The sequence below is a fragment of the Trachemys scripta genome, chromosome 5, assembly GCF_013100865.1.
Source record: "Trachemys scripta elegans isolate TJP31775 chromosome 5, CAS_Tse_1.0, whole genome shotgun sequence".
NCBI classification, from domain to species: Eukaryota; Metazoa; Chordata; order Testudines; family Emydidae; genus Trachemys; species Trachemys scripta.
In genome coordinates this window covers 137,077,206-137,099,078 of record NC_048302.1, presented here as the reverse complement: position 1 = coordinate 137,099,078, position 21,873 = coordinate 137,077,206, and the positions used below count along the sequence as shown (strand labels likewise).

Below are 21,873 nucleotides of genomic sequence, written 5' to 3'. Positions count from 1 at the left end.
ATGTACTTGTAAGTACAGACAGAACTGTGCAATTCAGGCTCCAAGCTTCAAAAGACCTCCCAAATTTTGTAACTCCTTATTCCCAAGAATGTGAGCCAAGTTGCAGTTGTTCATTTTTTGGTTAGCTTGGGCAACTTTTGACTGTACTCTATCCTTATTCGTAGGTGCCTCTGTCATCTTGAAAGAGTCACTTGTCTGTGCCTTCATCTGGAATTGAAAAAGCTTACTGTTCAGAAAGAAGAGTTCATTGTCGTGCTAATTTTTTGCTCTTGCCTTAAGTAGCTTCACCTTTGAGATGAGTGAGATGGTCTTTATTTGTACAGGTACACAATCAGTACAGCTTCTTACTTGTAATATGTGAAAAATTGAAAATTTCTGAACACAGAATACAAATATTCACTTGTCACATCCCTTAAATGGGGTTTTGGTATAGTACCTTAATCATGGGAATAGTTACACTGGTATTCACATTGAAAACCTGTGAAACTAGTCCCAGATAAGAGCATTATAACTTCATGGGTGAATTGATCACATTGTTTTAAAAAAAAATGTACCCTCCATAAATAAGGTTCTCATTTACAATTATGTTTCTTTCCAGTAGTTTTGTAATTATTTTCTTAACAGAATATATTTGGATGTAACATACATTTTCCTGTGTTTTGTAAAGGATTTTAAAATTTGCTCATACTATTTTGTGAAGTAATTTACAGTGGCTTTGAAGAGGTTTCTTTGAAGATCTAAAACTCATTGTTCAGAAGATGCTGCTGAGGAGAAGACAACAGCTGGATGTCTTTCTGTCTCATCTAAAACATAATAATCGTGGGTGTTTGGCAAAATACACTTAACTACAAATTGCCCGGTGGAATAGATGAGAATTCTTACAGCAAGAGATTTGACTTTGTTGTTCACAAAACTCTACCTTCTACTGTGTGTATGTGTATATATGTGTATATATGTGTGTGTGTGTGTGTATATATATATATTTTTTTTTTTTAAACTATGACATTAAAATACTGCTTCATGACTTTTAAAAAATGTTTTGCTTGCATTGTGGAATCCACTGCATGAAGTAGTTGAAAAGAAAATAATACAATATTTGTGTTTTAACTTTCAGCTTTGTGTTGTTCTTGGAAAGTTTCGCACCATTTGTGAATTCCCTGAACCTTGGCATTGTAAATCCACTTCTGTTGGGCCCTCCTCCTTTACAGCTTGCTCAAATTAAGACGCAGTTGGCTCTTCAGCAGTTGACATCAGCTGCTTCAAACAATTCTACACCACCTTATACTTTGTTAAATCAGGCATTCCTGAAAATCGCCATGTTTAATCCCAGAGGAAACTTGCATCAGAGGCCAAGAGCACCTAACCCATCTGGCTCAAAACCTCCAGGAGCTTTTAGGGGAGGTGGCATACCAGGTCTTCAAAGAAAGCCTGCACCTGGAACACCTCAAGGAATTTCACAAAGATTTGGAGGACATGAAAATTTACAGCGGACAGGATCACGAAGAACTAATGTTCAGGTAACTCAACACAGAACCGATCCAAGGCAAGCAAAGGAGATGGCAAACTTACAGGAAGAGCAAAAGGAAAAGGTTCGTACTTCACGTTGGGATAACAATCCATGTCCAACTGGAAACACAAGCCGAAAGCACCCCGTGTCAACCCGGATCACAGAGCAGAATACAAATGTCCAGAGCCGTTATACAACAGAGAGTGCATCAAGTATTTTAGCAAGTTTTGGATTATCTAATGAAGATCTGGAGGAACTCAGTCGCTACCCAGATGATCAGTTAACGCCTGAAAACATGCCGCTAATTTTGAGGGATATACGAATGCGCAAAATGGGTCATCAGTTACCCAATTTACATTCTCAGAGCAGAGAAAAAGAAACAGTTGGTGGAACGGGTGGTTCAACTGTTAAGAGCAAAGTGATTGATTATGGGCACACAAGCAGGTATGGATACACTGAAGATCCTCTTGAGGTGCGTGTATACAATCCTGAAGAACCAGCTGAAGAGAACAGGAAAGAATTTCAACCGCAGCAAACTATTTCAGTTCCACCATCCAATGTAACATGTAACCCGATGTTTCGAGTTGAGGAATTAATGAAACAGATGGGTTTCCATAGTGATTCATCCAATACTCAGTCATTTTTTCCAGTTGATGCTGCAGGCAAGGTGCCAGGGCTATGTATGACACCTACAGGACTCCCAATGGTGAAACCTATGAGCCAGCCTGGGATGCCGCCTATGATGCCACCTATGAGCCAGCCTGGGATGCCGCCTATGATGCCGCCTGTTATGCCGCCTATGCCCCAATCTGTGATGACGCCTATTGTCCAGCAGTCTTTGACCCAGCCACCTATGGCCCAACCTGTGATGCCACCTATCAGCCATCCACCCTTTTCAGCTGAACTTCTTGCAGCTGTAAGACATCATGAAAGGATTCAGCATGAATCTGGGACTAATCAATCTAATGCACAGATTGGCTCAGGTCAGAAGAACTTCCAGACACAAGTTGAAGCTCCTATTAAGTCTCCTTTTGGAATTGTGAAAGCCTCTTGGCTTCCAGTGTTTTCACAGGCTGCTGCCCAGAAGGTAAAGAGACTTCCTACTCCATCTATGATGAATGACTACTATGCTACATCTCCAAGGATATTTCCACATATGTGTTCTCTGTGTAACATGGAATGCACTCATATGAAGGTGAGTGTTTTTCAAAGATTACTGTATAAACTTGTTGTATCCAACATATGGTTACATGTTATCTTATTCATTAGTTTTTACTATGCATTAGATAACTTGTGGAAGCTTGTGCGTATTGTGCTCCAGTATGATTCCTGATCTGTGGGTTTTAAAAGATTAGAAATATTAATACTGGCAGACACCTCTATAACTTCACTGGCTAGCCTGTTGCTCTTACGACTGTATAGGCACACAAATGTTCTTTACATCAATATTAAGGCTCTTAGGTCTTTTTGCACTGGCTTTTTAAATATTATATTTGGCAGAGAAATAACCATTCTCTTCATTAACATCTCATAACTAGGCCACTAGAAAAACACACAGCAATTTCCATACAATAGCACAGTTTTAGGATAGATTTCCATGTTGTCTCTCCCCCCGCCCCCCAATCATTTAAAAAAAAAAAAAAAGCAGTCTGAGTGGTTGCAGAGATATCACTCTGAATGTGAATTGGTGCAAGATGGTCTTACCAGAGACTGAAGAGTAGCTCTGAGAGGTGTTAACTGCTTTCATTTATCTAACTGGGGTCTCAGTTCTGAAACCAAAAGACCATTTCAGTGTTTAAAATAACCTTCAAAGAGTTTGGGAGTATGGGGAAAGGAGAAGATCATTCTAGGAGGAGAAGACCTTGGGGAGTAAATGAAAGGATGTTGGAAATCATTTTTTTTTTTTTTTTTTTAAAGGGTAATTTTTTTTTATTTAAAACTATTTGCAAAAGAATTCAGCATGGTTTTCATATATTTAAATATGCCTAAACTGTGTTACCAAAAGTTTGTAAAACCTGGGAAAAGCTTCCACAGAATTTCCTGGTGCACTACTGCTGCCTTGTTTTAAAGAGGACTAAATGTGGTTGAGGACAATCAAGAGAAGCTTCTGTACTTGTAGGAGTACAACTGTATTTTAAATACCCTTTTTTTAATGGGCTTCAGTGCTTCTAGTTTTAGTATGTATAGATTTTTATTCTGTTAAATTGTTACAACTTAAAAAAAAGAAATTGGGGTTCTGATTAAAATAGAATGTTACTTAATGTTGAATGTAGTAACAAATTTGGGTTCGTAATTAGTGATTTTCTTTTCTAAAGTAACTTATGTAGCTGATTCTCTTGGATGTGAACTACTCAGTACCTAGCTCACTTGTCCCTTTTAAATTCAAGTAAATATTTATACTGCAAGTATTGACTGGAGATGCAGTTCTTTTAACCTGTATATTCTGCAACCTTATTTAATGTACGTGTGTTGCTGCTGTGTGGACAGTTGAGAATTTTTCACAAGAATTCATTAATGTGGCTTAGAAGAAAATGTTGCAAAACAACCAGGATATTCTTGAATAGCCTTTTTTGGAAAAACAAAGGTACAAAGGGTGGGAAGGAATCAGATTTTAAAAGCAAAGAACGAAGATCTTTCTTTCAACAAAAGTTCGTTAACACTCTGTACATATGTATTCCAAAAAGTTCATGAATCCAAACATTACTTTTGGTTTCAGCTTTCTAGTTGGTTTTTTCAAGTAAAACATCTGTTTTTTTGTATTTCAGTTACAATTGAAAGATTTCAAGGTAAAGATTTCTATGCATCCATCTTATTGTCCTCTTTGAACTCATGATAAATGTTATGCTGAAAAGACAAGTATATGATTGAAAGTTTTTTTTGTACCTGAAGGTAGAACTGGATCTTCAGATGTTTTGCTTTTAGGGTAAATTTTTTTAATCTTTTTGTTAGCTTGGGTATGCTACAACTTTGCAGAGCAATTGATTCAGACTCTCCAAGGTGCAAACTGTGACTTTATAAAATGGCAAATAGGAAAAGCTTGAGACAGTCTAAAAGAAGAAAGGCAAGCAAGCAGTGATAACAAATAAAGATGAACTATGAACAGGATGAGAGAAATGGCAAAGTGGGGAAAACCCCCATCACCTCAGCTTCTTCTGAAGTTGGGAAATATATGTCAAAGAGGATGCAGACTAGTTTCATTTTGCTAGGAAGACAGCTGACTCTCAAGTTCAAATTATTAGTGGTGATTGTTTGCAAAGGATGCTACGTAAAGCAGCTGCCAGTATTATACAGAATTATAAACTTAAACATACATAGGAGTCTGTTTTTTCTCCCCACTGAAACTTAGTTACCTTTTGGAGTTTGGTGCAGCAACCACTATATCACCAGCAGTAGTAACCTTACGCATGATCTTGGACAGGAACTGAAGAATAACTTATGTAGCTGAGGTAACAGATTATGTTGAGGAAGCACAATTTGGCCAGGATCTAAGAATGTAGGAACGGCCATACTGGGTTAGACCAAAGGTCCATCTAGCCCAGTATCCTGTCTTCCAACAGTGGCCAATGCCAGGTGCCCCAGAGGGAATGAACAGAACAGGGAATCATCAAGTGATCCATCCCCCGTTGCCCATTCCCAGCTTCTGGCAAACAGAGGTTAGGGACACCATCCCTGCCCATCCTAGCTAATAGCCATTGATGGCCCTGTCCTCCATGAATTTATCTAGTTTTTTTTGAACACTGTTATAGTCTTGGCCTTCACAACATCCTCTGGCAAAGAGTTCCACAGGTTGACTGTGCATTGTGTGAAAAAAATACTTCCTTTTGTTTGTTTTAAACCTGCTGCCTATTAATTTCACTTGGTGACCCCTAGTTCTTGTGTTACGAGGAGGAGTAAATAACACTTCCTTATTTACTTTCTCCACACCAGTCATGATTTTATAAACTTCAGTCATATTCCCCCCCCCCGCCCCCCCAGTCCTCTCTTTTCCAAGCTGAAAAGTCAGTCTTATTAATCTCTCCGCATATGGCAGCTGTTCCATACCCCAGTCATTTTTGTTTCCTTTTCTGAACCTTTCCCAATTCCAGTATATTTTTTTTGAGTTGGGGTAACCACATCTGCACACAGTATTCAAGATGTGGGCGTACCATGGATTTCTATAGAGACAATATGATATTTTCTGACTTATCTAGGATCCCTTTCTTGATGATGCCCAACATTCTGTTTGCTTTTTTGACTGCTTGCTGCACATTGAGTGTATGTTTTCAGAGAGCGATCCACAATGACTCCAAGATCTCTTTCTTGAGGGGTAACAGCTAATTTAGATCCCATCATTTTAGATGTAGAGTTGGGATTATGTTTTCCAGTGTGCATTACTTTGCATTGATCAACATTGAATTTCATCTACCATTTTGTTGCCCAGTCACCCAGTTTTGTGAGATCTTTTTGTAGCTCTTTGCAGTCTGCTTGGGACTTAACTATCTTGAGTTGGTTTGTATCCTCTGCAAATTTTGCCACCTCACTGTTTACCGCTTTTTCCAGATCATTTATGAATATGTTGAATAGGACCTGTCCCAGGACAGACCCCTGAGGGACACCACAATTTACCTCTCTCCATTCTGAAAACTGACCATTTATTCCTACCCTTTGTTTCCTATCTTTTAACCAGTTACCAATCCATGAGAGGACCTTCCCTCTTTTCCCATGACAGCTTACTTTGCTTAAGAGCCTTTGGTGAGGGACCTTGTCAAAGGCTTTCTGAAAATCTAAGTACACGATATCTACTGGATCCCCCTTGTTCACGTGCTTGTTGACCCCCTCAAAGAATTCTAGTAGATTGGTGAGGCGTGATTTCCCTTTACAAAAACAATGTTGACTCTTCCCCAACAAATTATGTTCATCTAGGTGTCTGACAATTTTGGTCTTTACTATAGTTTCAACCAGTTTGCCTGGTACTGAAGTCAGGCTTACCGGCCTGTAATTGCCGGTGTAGTAAGATGAGGCCCTGAAACATAAACTCTTGTGTCAGAGACCCAGTCTGAGGCCTGAAGCCTGAACCAAAGTACTTCCAGGCATTGCTAAGCAAAAGCTGGGATGTGAGCCAGAGGCAGGCCCCACTCACAGAAGTTGGCGAGAAGAGGGTTGCTAGAAGCAGGTGCATCCACACATAAGTGCTAATAAGAGGAACTTGTGCCAAGATGGCATCAAAACACTCTACAGAGATAACAAGGAACAGGCAGGTGCATCTTAAAGACAGGGTCAAAAGGACAACATGATGGATAGATCTGTTTGAAACAACATGATCAAAGGAGGAGCCAGCACCCTAATGAGCCAAGGGTCAGTAGGGATGAGTAATCTGTCCTGTAACTCTATAAAAGTAGGCCTCGGAGTGCGTATCTTTGTCTGGCCTCGGGGGCAGTGGAAAGTCGCGCCACTGACTGAGCCGGTCCATTGCCAGGGGGCACAAATTCGTAGTATGTCTTGTAGAGTCTATGGGAAACTATTACTGTGCTTCATTTGACAATAAACCTGGCTCAGGTTCCTTCTTACCTTACTAGAGTCTGTGGTCTTTGGGGGTTCTCTCAGGGTTTGCTGTGTCACCTATCTGCGCAGAGCTGGGGCAGCACACAGAGGGAACACGCACACAGCCGACTGTTATCATCGAACAAGAGCAGAGCACCACACCGGTAGCTACTGACAACAGCCGGGATAACCTCTGGAGCCCTTTTTAAAAATTGGCATCACATGAGCTATCTTCCAGTCATTTGGTACAGAAGCTGATTTAAATGATAGGTTACAAGCTACATTTAGTAGTTCTGCAATTTCACATTTGAGTTCCTTCAGAACTGTTGGGTGAATATCACCTGGTTACTTATTACTGTTTATCAGTTTGTTCCCAAACCACCTCTAATAACACCTCAATCTGAGACAGTTCCTCAGATTTGTCACCTAAAAAGAATGGCTCAGGTTTGGGAATCTCCCTCACATCCTGAGCCATGAAGACAGATGCAAAAAATTTTTGTTTCTCTGCAATGGCTTTAGGGTTAACTACTGCTATTGGGGAAAGTGCCATTGGATTTCCAAAGACCAACACCTTCTGTTTGTCTCATCTGAAAGAAGCCATCTCTCAGCCTGGCTCTTCCACCACTATGTGGAGCACTGGTTCAATTATGGTTGAGGGGAAAAGTGCTAATGCTATTACCTGAACCATCCTAGGCTTTTCCCTGTGGGTGTCCCTGCAGTTACATACCCTGCTTAACTTGTGAGGTCTGATCACAGCTGAAGGTGGTCCTGATGTTCACAGTATTCTGAAGTTTAGCATTCTGTCTCTTTGATACAATACAACATTTTAATCTGAAATTAGTTTTTTAATGCCTTTCTATTGCAATAGCTCTACAAAACTGAAAGATTATAGTATTTTGCATCTGTATGGCACAGTTATTTAAGACCTCATAGCGTTTACCAACATTAAACCTCACAACTTCCTTGTAAGGGATATGTATTGTCATTCCTGCCACCATTGAAATGCAGCCATTTCTGGAGTGGAATGCAGCAGTTTAATAGTGCATAACAACCTTACCATAGTTTAGAACAGAAAGTGAAGAATAGCATAGCCATTTCAAATTGTAGAAGGAATTTGAGGAATAATGTAATTACACATAGTGGAGTTTGGCAAGGACCACTGGGGTTAAAATTACTGTTGCTACAAAAACTGGCCATCGGTTCTCTCATAATTACAAGTGATCAATGCCTTGGTTCTATGAAGATGGCACCAGCAGCATCACAAAGTTACCATGCTGGGGTATTGGGTATTGGTTGTTTTCTGACAACAGAGAAGAGTGCCACCAGCACAACTTGAGGTGGTATCTTTCTGTCCATGTGTGGTCTAAGTATTGACTCAACCAAACCTTGCTTTATCTTATGGGACTGGTCAGTTTCACAGCACATGATGAACCTGATAGGCTCCTTGAGGTTAGAGAAGCAATAAAGATTTGAATTTCTGAGTGGCCCAAATAAGTTGATTGCATGCATATTGTTTTTCACCTCCAAGCCTTTGTTCCTTTTTGTGGTTCTGACCGGGGTTGCTGTGCTGAATGCTGTTCGGTGTAAAAGTCTTGCAGTCAAGTTGGAGTTCTGAATTATTTTTTTGCCAGCCAAAAATTAAAGCCAGAAAATTTGAGTTTCATCATCGATGACTTGTTTTATTGTGAATCCTGTCTGTCCACTCAATACTTCCATTTTTTTGTTTTTTTTTGTTTTACAACCTTTTGTTTCAGGTGGAAACTATTTTTCTGTTAGAGAAAAAAATGGAATGGCAATTCTTCTGATTATCTGTCAGTGGTTTTTTTTTTGGGGAGGGGCGGGTATTTTTTTCCTTCAAAATAAGCAAGCTTTTTTAAGAAAGGGAAAAGCCTCCTCTTGTGCAACAAATAAAATAACCAGGATTGTTCTAACTCATTTAGTGAATATATCCAGGAAATGTAACTTCCTTCATGACTTAACATCACAGTTCTAGGTAAATTGTACAGTAGAAATACATTATAGCTTTAAAAGTGTCCGTATCCTCACTATTTTTAGAATGAGATTGGTTTGTAATTTCAGTGTTGAATGAATTTGTTACGTGTTCATTGGATATTATAATTGGGCAACAATGTTCTAGTTATTTTATTTTAGGTGTTTTAACCTTTGTTTTAAATCTATTTGGGTTGAAACTTTCTGGATTTTAAATTCAATCTGAAACGTGAAAATAGAGAACTATGTGTATGCTTCTGCATACATTACTTAGTTCACAGGACAAAATATGATTCTATTCATCTTTATTCCTAGCTCTTCTACATAACATTCTGTAGCAGAACTGGCATGCACAAGAGCACAGGTGTGATGCTAATGTAGATGAGGCTTGACTGACTGAAAGAGGAACACTTACCATGCTATAGAGGGATCTTGGGCCATACCTTTTTCAGAAAGAAAATCCTTGTATAGCAGGGTGGGAGAGGGATAGTCTTGGGGATTAGGCAATCAGATTGGAAATTGGAAGGAATACACTGGAAATGATGATGATATGAAATACAAGAGGGAATTGGGGAAATTAAGATTCAGAGCAAATGATTAGCATATTTGTAAGGGAGGAGAATGTCTGGAATCACTTTGTCTGCCATTCTGGTTAATGCTAGGTGGATTGCTAGCTAAAAAGAGACTTGGAAACAAAATGGCCTCTTTACACCCCTCCCTAAAAATGAGTGGTGATTTTTCTAATTTGGGGCCAGAAAGAAGATGGGTGGGTTAATTGTTTTCCCTTTCTTTCCACAGATTAATCAATTTAATCTTCAGTTTTTTTAGCTACAAGTGTTAAGCCTAGGTACAGTTTATTCTAAGAATAGGAAAAATGGATGCTGATATTTGGGAGAAATAGTTTTTCTGAAAATTGATTTGTATTTTATTGCAAGTTGCAATCTTTAAGTGTTCTTTGCTATGCATACAGCTCTGCAGTCAGCTATGGCAGTGGTGTGTCTCAGAGTCTGCAATATTTTTGTTCCTGAAGCAAAACAATCTCAAGAGGAGTCCTCTTTTAAAAAAATAAAAATAAAAGTTCTTAACACTTGTTTTGACAAAATATATTAATTAAGGACATTTTAATAGTAAAGTATGAGTAATACTGTGCACTTTGAATCTTCAGAATGTTTTACAAACACTAGTGATGAATCCTCACAACCTCTCTGAGACTGGTTTAAAAAAAACCTATAGGAAGTTTTATTTGGTTAACTTTGTTTTACAGACTTAAATAAAAATAAACTTTCAACACCTGAATTTTCTGTTTTTTTTTAGTTTGTAACTCATGCTTTTGTTTTGATATGTGGGTAGTGCCGAGCAGTGAGGTGCTGTTTTGTACCGAACTTGCTGTGGTACTTAAATGGAGAGATCTAGTTGAGGACAGGGTTAGTTGAATTTCCCTTTTTGTGGCTTTAAAAGAAAAAAGCCATTACAAATGTTTCTCTGCACTATCATGATAACTTCTGCTGGTATGTGGCAGGAGACAGCAGGACAGTATTCTAAAATTTCACACGTGATTTTTTTTTTAAATATACTGTATAAACTCTGAAATGTGTTTGGAAAAATAATATACTTTTACCAGTAACTGTGTTCTTGCAACAAGGAACACTTGTGGCTTTGGTAGCATGGGACTTCAATTTAATTTATTTTAAAACTGGTTTTCATCCTGTTGCAAAACTGGTTTTACGTTAGAATTTTGCTATTTTATAAAAGTTTACATATTTGGTTGCAATATATAATATCTGTTTTTAAACCATTATTAAAATGGAATGGAAATTGGCTTTAGGGAAACTTTCATTGGGATTTGAGAACACTCAGTACTTTACAAGTTTGGGCCTGTCTGTACTGGCAAACTGACCATTGGTATCAATAATTTTCAGCAAAAGGTAGGTCAGTTTGCTAGTGTAGATTAGGCAGTAATGTCTTTTGCCCCAGTCTTGCACATCTTAATTAGTCTCATTTGGTCTATTCATGTATGGTCTTAACTTTAAGCACATGCAGGTGTGAGGCCTTACATTGGTCCTTTAGGCTATAGTGTCACAGCTATTAATTTCCAGCCAAATGTTCCCAAATATAAATAAAAAATATTTCAGTGTTTATACGTGGTAAAAAATGCTTCATCTCCACCTGAATTAACTGACATAAAATAAAAGTTTAAAATAAACTTTGTTTACCGTATATTTTAATGCATAAGTAAGGATGAACATTTTAAAATTCTGTTCTTGAGTTTGAGGCATTTATAATGGCATAAGTCTTAATGACTTAGCTTTTGATATCTAACATCTTAAAATTGCACATCTGTGTTTGCTGAAATTATACAGTTTCTTAGTTTGTCAGATTTTCTCAACGTAAGTAACACATTAAACTCTAAATTTTTTTAGATGATAGCTAATAGTCTTGTACATAACTGGCTGTTAAAGGGTTTTTTGAGTTATCATAGAAGATTAGGGTTGGAAGAGACCTTAGGAGGTCATCTAGTCCAACCCCCTGCTCAAAGCAGGACCAACCCCAACTAAATTATCCCAGCCAGGGCTTTGTCAAGCTGGACCTTAAAAACCTCTAAGGATGGAGTTGAAGTAATGATGACTGAAACAACTCACTCTTTTGAAGCAAATAAATTGCTGATTCGTTTAATGTAATGAATTGTTTCTATGTAACTCCTGCTAAAGACTTCATTTGTACGTGTGTGCGTTAACAAATTTAATGTGATATTAGTGGTTTTTTATTTAGTATAAAATGTAGCCATTTTAAGATGAGAGAGTTGAACTAAACATCAGTTTTTTTGATGACTAAAATTTTGCCAATGATGACAATGACACAATAGACAAATTTGCTTTATATTAATTTTGTACAAATTTTGGCATTTATACATTAATCAAACTTCTGTGAATATCTTTTTCTCCAACAGGATTGGATTCAGCATCAGAATAATCCTGCCCACATTGAGAGCTGCCGTCAGTTACGTCAACAGTAAGGGATTTCTGTTTGTGTGTACGTTTATACAGTAGTCATATGTATCAGAGGGGTAGCCGTGTTAGTCTGGATCTGTTGCTTTTTACAGTAGTCATATGGTATAGCATATCACTGTCATATTTCTTTAACTAGCCCTGTATGTATCGATCATCCTTATTTGTTTTGGGTGATTATGATAGAGTTTAAGTTAACATTATATACTTACAGTTGTTGCTGCCCCAGGACTTGAGCTGCATAACCTATTGCAGTGTAAATAAGTTAGGAACGTAGTTGGAAATCTCAGAGTAGTTCAGGTTGCAAGTTCAACTTGTTGCATTGACTATTTTATTTTTAAAACAGGTATCCTGATTGGAATCCTGAGGTCCATTCTTCGAAGAGGTAACTGCCTTTGAGAAATAAGGCAATTTTCAATTACTCCAACAATAAGAAATTAATTCAATAATGATTTACTTTTCCTTTACCTAGTTTGCTGCTTGTAAGTAATAGCTATGGTGCCCTTATGTTTTTATTGTACAATTATGTTAAATGAAGGTTTCCTATACTTGATCATAGGTTCTCTACACAACAGCAGTACTAAACTGTTGGGGTTCCTCTTTCAGAGAAAAGTACAAGGCTGAGTGAACAGTCTCTGGAAAAGCATGGAGAGCAGTACTGTCTTGCTCAAGATTAGATGCCTTTCTGGCAGATATCCTTTAGTCAAGCACAAATTACTGGGCTCAGTAAATAGTATGTCACCATTACCTATGGCCTGTGTTATATGGAAAGTCAGACTAGATGATCTAATGGTCTCTTCTGACCTTTAAGATCTATGCATACGTGAATTTTGAAACAACTTTATTTGAAAACAGACTGCAGTCTCTACTTTTCTTGTTCGCTTAATTCTATTTATATTTCAGCACAATCAGAATATTCTGTTATTCAGAATTGTGTGTGTATTTTTAGCTTCTCTTGTGTATAAATCAGGAAAGAGATGGATAATTTTCTGTTTCCTGAAGTCAGCCTGTTGCAATTTGCATGAAAGTGATCATGAAATCTTAGATATCTGTCTTTGACAGGGTTACTGGTCTAAGGGATAGGGAAGAAACAATAGATGTGATATGTTAATTTTAGTAAGGCTTTTGGCATAGTTCCACATGACATTCTTATAAGCAAATTAGGGAAATGTGGTCTAGATGAAATTACTATGTGACGGGTACCCATCTGGTTGAAAGACCATAATCAAAGAGTAATTATCAATGGTTCGCTGTCAAGCTAGGAGGATGTATCTAGTGGGGTACCACAGAGGTCAGTCCTGGGTCTGGTACTATTCAATATTTTCATTATTGACTTGGATAGTGGAATGGAGAGTATGCTTATAAAATTTGTGGATAACACCAAGCTGGAAAGGTTCCAAGCACTTTGGAGGACAGGATTAGAATTCAAAATGACTTTGACACTTGGGAGAATTTATCTGAATTCAGCAAGGTGAAACTCAAAGACAGGTGCAAAGTACTTGACTTAAGATGGAAAAATCAAATGCACAAATACAAAATAGAAATAAGGAGCTGGGGGTTATAGTTGATCACAAATTGAATATGAGGCAACAATGTGGTGCATTTGTGAAAAAGGTAAATATTGTTCTGGGATATATTAGCAGGAGTGTTTGTATGCAACACATGGGAGATAATTGTCCAGCTCTGCTTGGCACGGGTGAGGCCTCAGCTGGAGCACTGTATCCTGTTCTGGGGTAACACTTTAGGAAAGATGTGGATAAATTGCAGAGAGGTTAGAGGAGAGCAACAAATGATAAAAGGTCCTCACCTGTGAGGGAAGGTTAAAAAAATTGGGCATGTTTAGTCTTGAGAAAAGAAGGCTGAGGGGGAATCTGAAAACTGTCTTCAAATATGTTGAGCTGTTATAAAGAGGACTCTGATCATTTGCTATCATGTTCACTGAAGGTAGGACAGTGGTAATAAGCTTAATCTGTGGCAAGTGAGATTTAGGTTAGATATTAGGAAAACCTTTCTAATGGTAAGAGTAGTTAAACTCTAGATTAGGCTTCCAAAGGAGGTTGTAGAATCCCTATGATTGGAGGTTTTTAAGAACAGATTGGATAAACCCCCTATCAGGGATGGTCTAGGTTTACTAGGTGCAGTATCAGCCCAGAGAGCTGGACTTGAGGACCTCTTGAAGTCCCTTCCAGCCCTATATTTCTATGATTCTATCTCTCTTGGGAAGCTCCTTGTTAAAAGGCTGAAAATATGAACACACACATTACTGGGAACAGATCTAGTGCACAGGCACCTTTTTAAATGTATTAATGATTTTGTCTGAGAATACATATGGCTGACTAAGTTTTGAAACATTGAATGAAAGGAGAATTTTATGTTAAAACTTCAAGTGCATGTTTTTGTTGTTGCTAATGATTGTTTTGGAGTGCTGACATGCTTAGTGCAGTACAGAACGAAGCGAAAGAAAAGGTTCCTACCTCTAGGAACGTGTCAAACATTAGATAGCAATCTTTGGGGTGAGGGAGCTAATAGGCTTAAAGGTGTGCAAGGTTTTATTTTTGTTGAGAGGCGTCAGTCAGACCCAGAGCTGCTGGCTGTTTTCCAAGGGCCCTGATGTATTACTTGTGCATTGTTCCCAGTTCAGCAGTAGTTACTGGATCTTCCATCCACAGGGCGGTGTTATGATTCTACTTAACTACTGTGATTAGTCTATGTAATATAAAAACGTTTTTTAATGGAGATATGAGTAATAAGATTTTACAGGTTGCCTTTCTCTAATTTCAGATTCCACTAAGATGAAATTTAGTATACAGCCTCATACTGCAGACAGCTCTTTTACCTTTCTCTCCCACTGCACTGTCTTTCCACTATTCCTGTCCTCACATTTTGCATTTGCTGCTTTCTCATCTGTTTCTGATAGGCTTGATATAGGAGTTACTGATAAAATTCTATTGCTTGTGTTATGCAGGAAGTCAGACTAGATTTTTATGGTCCCTTCTGGTCTTAGAACCTCTATGAATCTTCAGTCACCTTGCAGTTTTTAGTCACTCAGTCTCTCCTGGACATCCTGTTCTTCCTTGGCTTTTGTGGCCTGGCCTATCAAAGTTCTCCTACCTCTGACTGCTTTCATTGTCTCCTAAGGTGATCCCTCTTCTCCCCCTGGCCCTCAGGGCTCTGTTTTTCTGTAATGTCATCCCTATATACTTTGTACTTTGCCATCTGCATCAGTTCACCCAAATTTAGGTAACATCTATTTGCAGCTGTCTAATATTTACTTCAATCCTGGCATGTTGTCTTTGTTTATTCCCATGTATCTGACTGTTTTGCAGGGTTATTGTCCTATATTGCCCATCACGAAACTCAATTTCAACTTAGTCAAAACATAATTAATTCTTTTTTCTGATGAACCCTCTTCTCCTCCTATTTCTGTTGTTGACAGCACCACCATCCTCCCTGTCTCTTATGCTCAAAACCTTGGGGTTATCTTTTTAGTTTCCTCTCCTTCTCCCTTCAAATGTTGTCACCTCTATCCTAGTCACCTCTCTTCAACTCAATTCCCGGTACTTAAATTCCATTAGGAACTTGTGTTACTGGAGTTTGAAGCACACTTACTTTTATCTCCAGTTTTAGTTTTATTTTCACAAGTTATTTCAACAGACTGTTTAAATTGAATTGATCCTTTTCAAATTAGATAAGGAACTACTTTGGGTAATCTGGTCATCTACCTTTGTTTCACAGAAATGAAGGCGAGAGAAAAGAAAATCAGACCCCAAAGAGACGTTCCAACTCTGCTAGTCCTGGTCCTAGGCATTCAAGAGGATCAGGCTCTGGCCACATTCTTCGCCGGTCCCGATCTCGATCCCGATCCAGGAGCCCTGGCCGTTTCAGGCTAGCAAGACCAAGAAGTCGAAGTCCACGGCAGATGCGTCGTCCTAGCCCTAGACACAGGTCTAGGTCACCACAACGATCTAGAAATCCTCTGAGGTGTAGTCCACGACCCCAAAGATCTGCTAGCAATGAATGGGCATCAAGGAGGACAACTAGATCTCCAGGTAAGGAGATGGATATTACAGAAATTAAAGGGCAAGCTATCAGACTGAAACTTTGGTAGTTTTCAGAAACTTTGGAGATAGGATAGGATATCTCCTAGAACTGGAAGGGACCTTGAAAGGTCATCGAGTCCAGCCCCCTGCCTTCACTAGCAGTACCAAGTACTGATTTTGCCCCAGATCCCTAAGTGGCCCCCTCAAGGATTGAGCTCACAACCCTGGATTTAGCAGGCCAATGCTCAAACCACTGAGCTATCCCTCCCCACAACTTTACCTGTCCTCGAGCCCACCTGCCAATTTGATTATATAATGGAAATAGTGAAACTCACCATTCACTAACTGCTGTCAAGTGCCTGGAACAATGCTGGAGAAAGGTGTTTTTTTTTTTTTTCCCTTTTTCTTGATAGGTGTTAATAATAGAAGTGGTAAATTTTCAGACAATTAAGTTTTGTAAGCTGATGGTGTCTCCTGAGCCATGAGAACTGAACCATGTTTTAACAATTCCATACTTCAGCTTTCTTTTTCTCCTGCAAAAGTTTGTGGTGTGTGGGTTTTTTCCCCCCCCCCCTCAAATCTCAGCAACACCTAAAACAGTGTGGAATGTCATCCCTGTATCATTGTAGCTTTTGGTGACATTATCAACCATTGCAGATTCTATGAAAGGTATCAGGTTCCTCACTCCTCATTTCATCTGCAAGATCTGAGGCCTGCCTTCTAGCTGTGTCAGTAGTTGGGAGAAGGGATTACATTGCTTGCTGAGAGAATGTTAATTGTACCCCTGCTTAGCTCTTGGATCAATGAGGCGAGATTGGAGCAGAGAGCAGTTTAAGAACCCTCCCTCCCCCAGCGTAATAATTGCAAAGCTGCTCTGGCAACTGCAGTATAGAAGAGAGGAAAGGGGAACAGGAGGATGCATGGCAAGGGCAATAAATAGAGGAGAGGGCTGGAGGTAGTGTAGTGCAGGGGGAGGAGGAGCAGAGAAAGCTATATTAAAATCTCTACTAATTCTTTCACACTTGAAAGTGTCTCTTTAAAGGTGGCTTGAGGAATGATGAGCACGATGGGATTAAAAAAAAATTCTAGGATGCTAGCTGGGAAGATTTTAGAAATATAAAGTCCCCATGGACACTTTTGATTCTCTTCCTCTTCTCTACCCCTCACTCAGTTTCACCCAGTTTGAAAGTGTGTGCAGCTCTTAAAAGTTCATATTCTTTTGGGCATCTGTGCGTGTGACTTAGTTATGAAAATGGAGTTATGCTTGCCAAGGGGATATACTGTGTGGTTGGGGTGATGTTTTGGGCCTCAATCAGCCTTGTTTACACAAAAATGTTGTTGTTTTAATTTTTTTTAAGTTCCAATTAAAACAGTGTTTGGGTATTGAAAAATTCCTCTGCGGTGTTTGTAATCCAAACATTGCAGCTTTGTACTACTGCACACATTTAGGAATGGAAACTGACTGTTGTCTGCTTCCTTTGTCCGGGCTATGAATGTATTGCTGAAAGAAAACAGGCAATGTTAATGGTAAAAAGTAAAGTTTTGTTTTTGCTACAGTTTTAATTATATACAATGATAAAAGGAAAACAAACTTGGTTAAAAATACTAGGTTCCTTTCTGTCTTTTCACCTTTTTTCATAATTTTCCTTTGCACTTTTGCAAATTATCAGATTTGTTTAGCTAAATCTGCAGTTTCTTACAGCACCAATCCTGCTTGGGAAACTGATAAACAATGTATTATAGAAAAACTGTTTTTCTTTTCCTCAGACAAAAAGGCAGCCTTGGAGGCTGTAGTAAAAAGTTTGGGAGCCAGTTTCGTTGCAGAGTTCAATAAACAGAAATCACTTCAAGCAGCTGGACAAGGGTCCTCCGGGATAGGAAAAGCATCACCCGCACAAGGGATTTCAGGGGTAGGGAAGATGCATGGATCTATGAAAAAGCCACTAAGTGCTACAGGTCATCACAAGACTTTGAAGAAAGATTTATCATCTGTGCCTGGCTCGGCTGCTTCTAAAATGAAATCTGAAATTGCTGGTGTGCAAGAAAAGAAAGAGATGAATTTTGATGGGAAAGCTGCAAAGGAAACCAATGTTCCTCGGCCCGCTCCTTATAACAGAGTCAGTGTTTTTGTATTTTCCATTGTGGTTTTGAGAATTTGGTTAATACATCTCATCTTGAGGGAGATCATTTGGAAAAAGGTGTAACTATTCCCTTTAAACAGCTGGTTAGCTGGCTTTGTATAGTAGAAATTGTAGTCTAAATGTAGCAGTTTACTACTTGCTAGTAAGTCTGATAAGCAGTACTTCAACACTATATGTTCAAAGCTGAAAATTATTCAGGAGATGCGTATAGGTCATTCTGACCTCTGACTTTGACAGCATTCTAAGCATGAATTCACTTTTCTGGTCTTAGAAATAAGAGCAATGCAGTATTGACCAATTAATGTGCATTTCTGTGGTACTTGTTTTAATACTGTCTATTCCGTAGTCCTTATTCATTTATGTATTTATTAATAATGTGTATTACATTAGTTTTTAGAGGCCCCAACTGAGGGACCCCATTGTGCTAAGCACTTGTATATACACATTCTAAGAGCGAGACCTTGTCCAGAGCAACTTACAACCTAAATAGACAAGACAAAGTAGTACTATCTCAGTTTTACAGATAAGGAGCTGAGGCACTGAGAGATTAGTTTATTTGCCCTTACACATGGGAATCCTCTGGTAAAGTACTCCTGTTCTTCTTTTTGCGGATACAGACTAACACGGCTGCTACTCTGAAATCTGGTAAAGATAGGAATTGAGCCCAGATCTCCTGGGTCCCAGTTGAATAATTTAACGACATGACCTCTGTTCTCATAAATTTGTTGATAGGCACCTTAAACCATCCATAAACAAGTGGGTGGTGTCTGCAGAATATTTTTTTATTCTTCTTATTTACCACTGTTTAGTTTTGATGGATGCAACCAATCATGCTGCTAGAAGCAGGTAATTTTCCATCATCAAAGTGTACAGCAAAGAGAACATTATATCTTTCTAAATAGGATAAATGTAAATTAAATAGACGATATCCAAATGAAACTAAATGACATTGGTAATATTTGTGAACCTGTGAAGCACCTTATGCATCATAAGACTAAACAACTTAAAAGGATTTTAAAACTTTATAACACTTTTTAAAAACTAATAGCCCTAATATTCAAAGTAGATAATAATATTACAGTTACATTATACTGTGGTCCCACATCATGTTTTACAAATAAGTTAAAAACTTTTAGACATACTTATGAAATAAGGGGAGGGCAGGTTTACAGTCTATCCTAGTATTAACTTTTGGCAGTTTTGTTTAACTTACCAGTATGTTTTTAAACTTGCAATGATTTTCATTCAAAGCTTTTTTTCTTTTAATGTGTGTGGCTTAGAAAATTGTTGGTTGTTATTTACAGCTGTTGAGAGAGAAGCTTTTGAGTTGTGGCACAGTTCTCCATATATCGGATTTGCCGGATGATGGCTTTTCAGATCAAGATATTAAAAAAATTGTTCAGCCATTTGGTAAAGTTAGTGACCTCCTGGTGCTTCGCTCTAGAAATGAGGTAAGCTATATTCTAAGGTGCCCATTGATATGTGGCATCTATATGCCATACTTATAGTGTCTTAAATGCACATGGCTATGAACTTTGTGGGGAGGAAAGCCAAACAATTGAAACCTGTCAATTCTCAGTGCCAAAGTGCTTATAATCTAAGGCCACCTAGCTAGTTTCAGTCATTAAAGATGCCATAGGTCGTCTTGCAAGAACAGGCACATTAGCTCTGTCAATGTCAAAATAAGCCTTAGTTGTTTTCTGAGCTGAGAATTGTTGAATCATCTAGATATTTGATATGTTTTAAAAGTTTCTTCCTGTAAAACTGTATTCCAGTTTTTTTCAATAAATTTCCGACGTGTGCGTATATATTCCTTCACGGTCACATGGTGTGAACAGATCTCCTGAAACAAAATATAATTTGGTTTTAGTGTTCAACTGTATGGCATATAATTCAAAACAAACTTGCAATTTATTTTAGGCCTTCCTAGAAATGAACTACAAAGAGGCAGTGATAGCAGCAGTGAAGTATGGCGAGACAGTGCCAGTGCTGGTAAATGGGAAGCGTGTGAAAATAAGCGTAGCAGAAAAACCAAAAGCACCTCCTGGCCAGGTAAGCAGGATATTGGAGAATAGGGTAATGTTTTGTTGTTGGCTTCTTAAGTTAGCTTTAGAAAATGAATGATTAAAGCTACAGGTTTCTTTGGGGAATTAAGATTGGTATGGATCTCCACCTATGGAGGAACAGTAGTCTAAAACAAATATAAATGTATCTGATTCCAGCTTTTGCATTTCTTTGCTTGCTTATGGACAGAAGATGTATATATTTGGATAAATGTAATTATTTTTTTTGGGAGCCATAGAAGATGTAGTCTATAGAAACAAGATGTAGAGAACACAGTAAAGTTTTACTTCATATTCTTTCTATAAATTACAGGTCAAAGTAAGTCTAAAGAAGGCTCCACCGAATGTAAAGAAAGCTGCATTGAGTACAAAGTAAGTGTTGACATGCATGCATGGTAAGTACCACCTTTGCTAGTAATTCTTGAAAATAGTAATGGGTGGAAATCCATTTTCTTTCTAATGTTTTCACATTTGTGAAATTGTTTTTTAAAAACTTATGAAATCCACCTGTCATCTCTGATCCTGTTTCTTTCGCATGATAGAAAAGATGGAAACAGTACTACCACTAAGAAGACTAAATCTGTTACTACAGCTGCTTCTGCAGGTGAGTTCTAGTCACTCTCTCTGATAATATCTCCCTTTCCTCCTTGGCTAGTATGGGTTTACTTTTACTTACTCTGGTTGTGACTGAAAGCAGGCCCAGGAAGGGGGCTAGAAAACAATTGGTTTCTCCTTGAAATTTCCTCTCTTAATGCAACCAAACACTCCTTAAGAAAATAAATCCCTAACTCCTGTGCTCCAATAGGTTGATCACAAGTTGTATGCTTTTATCTGTAAAAGGTGAGTATGGTATTTATGGTCCTATAAAATCAATGGGTTTTTTTTCTATTAACTTTAATAGGCTATGGATCAGCCCCATAAGCATAGCTGCCTCCAAGATCCATACCAGTGCTGCTCAGTTATTCAGCTGTCAGGAGGCACTGCAGCAAGTGCCTTATGCTCCCTTCTAGATCCCAATGCAGGCTCCATTTGATCGATCAGTGGTCTAACACCCTACTGAAAGATTGAAGACCATTGCTAAAATAGGGCTTTATAATTTTTTTGCCACCAGGCTTTATGTTTTTAAAGCAAAACAGTCTTCTGATTTAGGATTTGTAATGACACATTTTTCTTGTTACTTCAGCAAAATTAACAAAAGCCGGACAAACCACAACAAAAGCAGTTAAACTTGCTGGTAGGTTTTAGATTTTTTTTTTAATATACATTTGAAAGTAACTAAACAGCCATGCCGCCATATACTGTTATTCCATTAGCTTTCACAAGCAACTGTAAACAGGATTAGGACAAGTCAGTATTTGGATGGGAAACCAGTCAGGTGTTTAAATATACATGTTGCTGTTGATTCAGTTGGTGAAACTCTCCTTGTGTCATTATTGAATCCAGTGCCTTAGTGGCTGTTTCTTCAGATAAGGTGTAAAATTGAGGTTCAGATTACTTGTGGTCATTAAAAAATACACTTTTTGTAAGAACAAAACCTCAATGTCCTAGCCTAATTTGTATTTTACTTGTCTAACTCCCTCTGCAGTTACTGTTGTTATTCTTGCCCAC

General features: G+C 38.3%; 1 protein-coding gene across 5 annotated transcripts in view; it reads left to right on the top strand.

Moving 5' to 3' along the window:
• The window catches only part of ZNF638 (zinc finger protein 638), a 95,147-nt gene that overhangs the window by 33,788 nt on the left and 39,486 nt on the right, over positions 1-21,873 (top strand). For 4 of the 5 annotated variants that reach the window (XM_034771933.1, XM_034771934.1, XM_034771932.1 and 1 more), the window contains exons 2-11: positions 1,115-2,702; positions 11,964-12,025; positions 12,368-12,406; positions 15,757-16,070; positions 17,829-18,178; positions 19,507-19,653; positions 20,123-20,254; positions 20,579-20,637; positions 20,808-20,869; positions 21,449-21,499. In XM_034771933.1, coding sequence (XP_034627824.1) covers positions 1,115-2,702; positions 11,964-12,025; positions 12,368-12,406; positions 15,757-16,070; positions 17,829-18,178; positions 19,507-19,653; positions 20,123-20,254; positions 20,579-20,637; positions 20,808-20,869; positions 21,449-21,499 — 2,804 coding nt within the window. Of the gene's footprint in view, positions 1-168; positions 324-1,114; positions 2,703-11,963; positions 12,026-12,367; positions 12,407-15,756; positions 16,071-17,828; positions 18,179-19,506; positions 19,654-20,122; positions 20,255-20,578; positions 20,638-20,807; positions 20,870-21,448; positions 21,500-21,873 lie in introns of those variants that run through there. The other variant, XM_034771935.1, reaches the window with a different exon arrangement.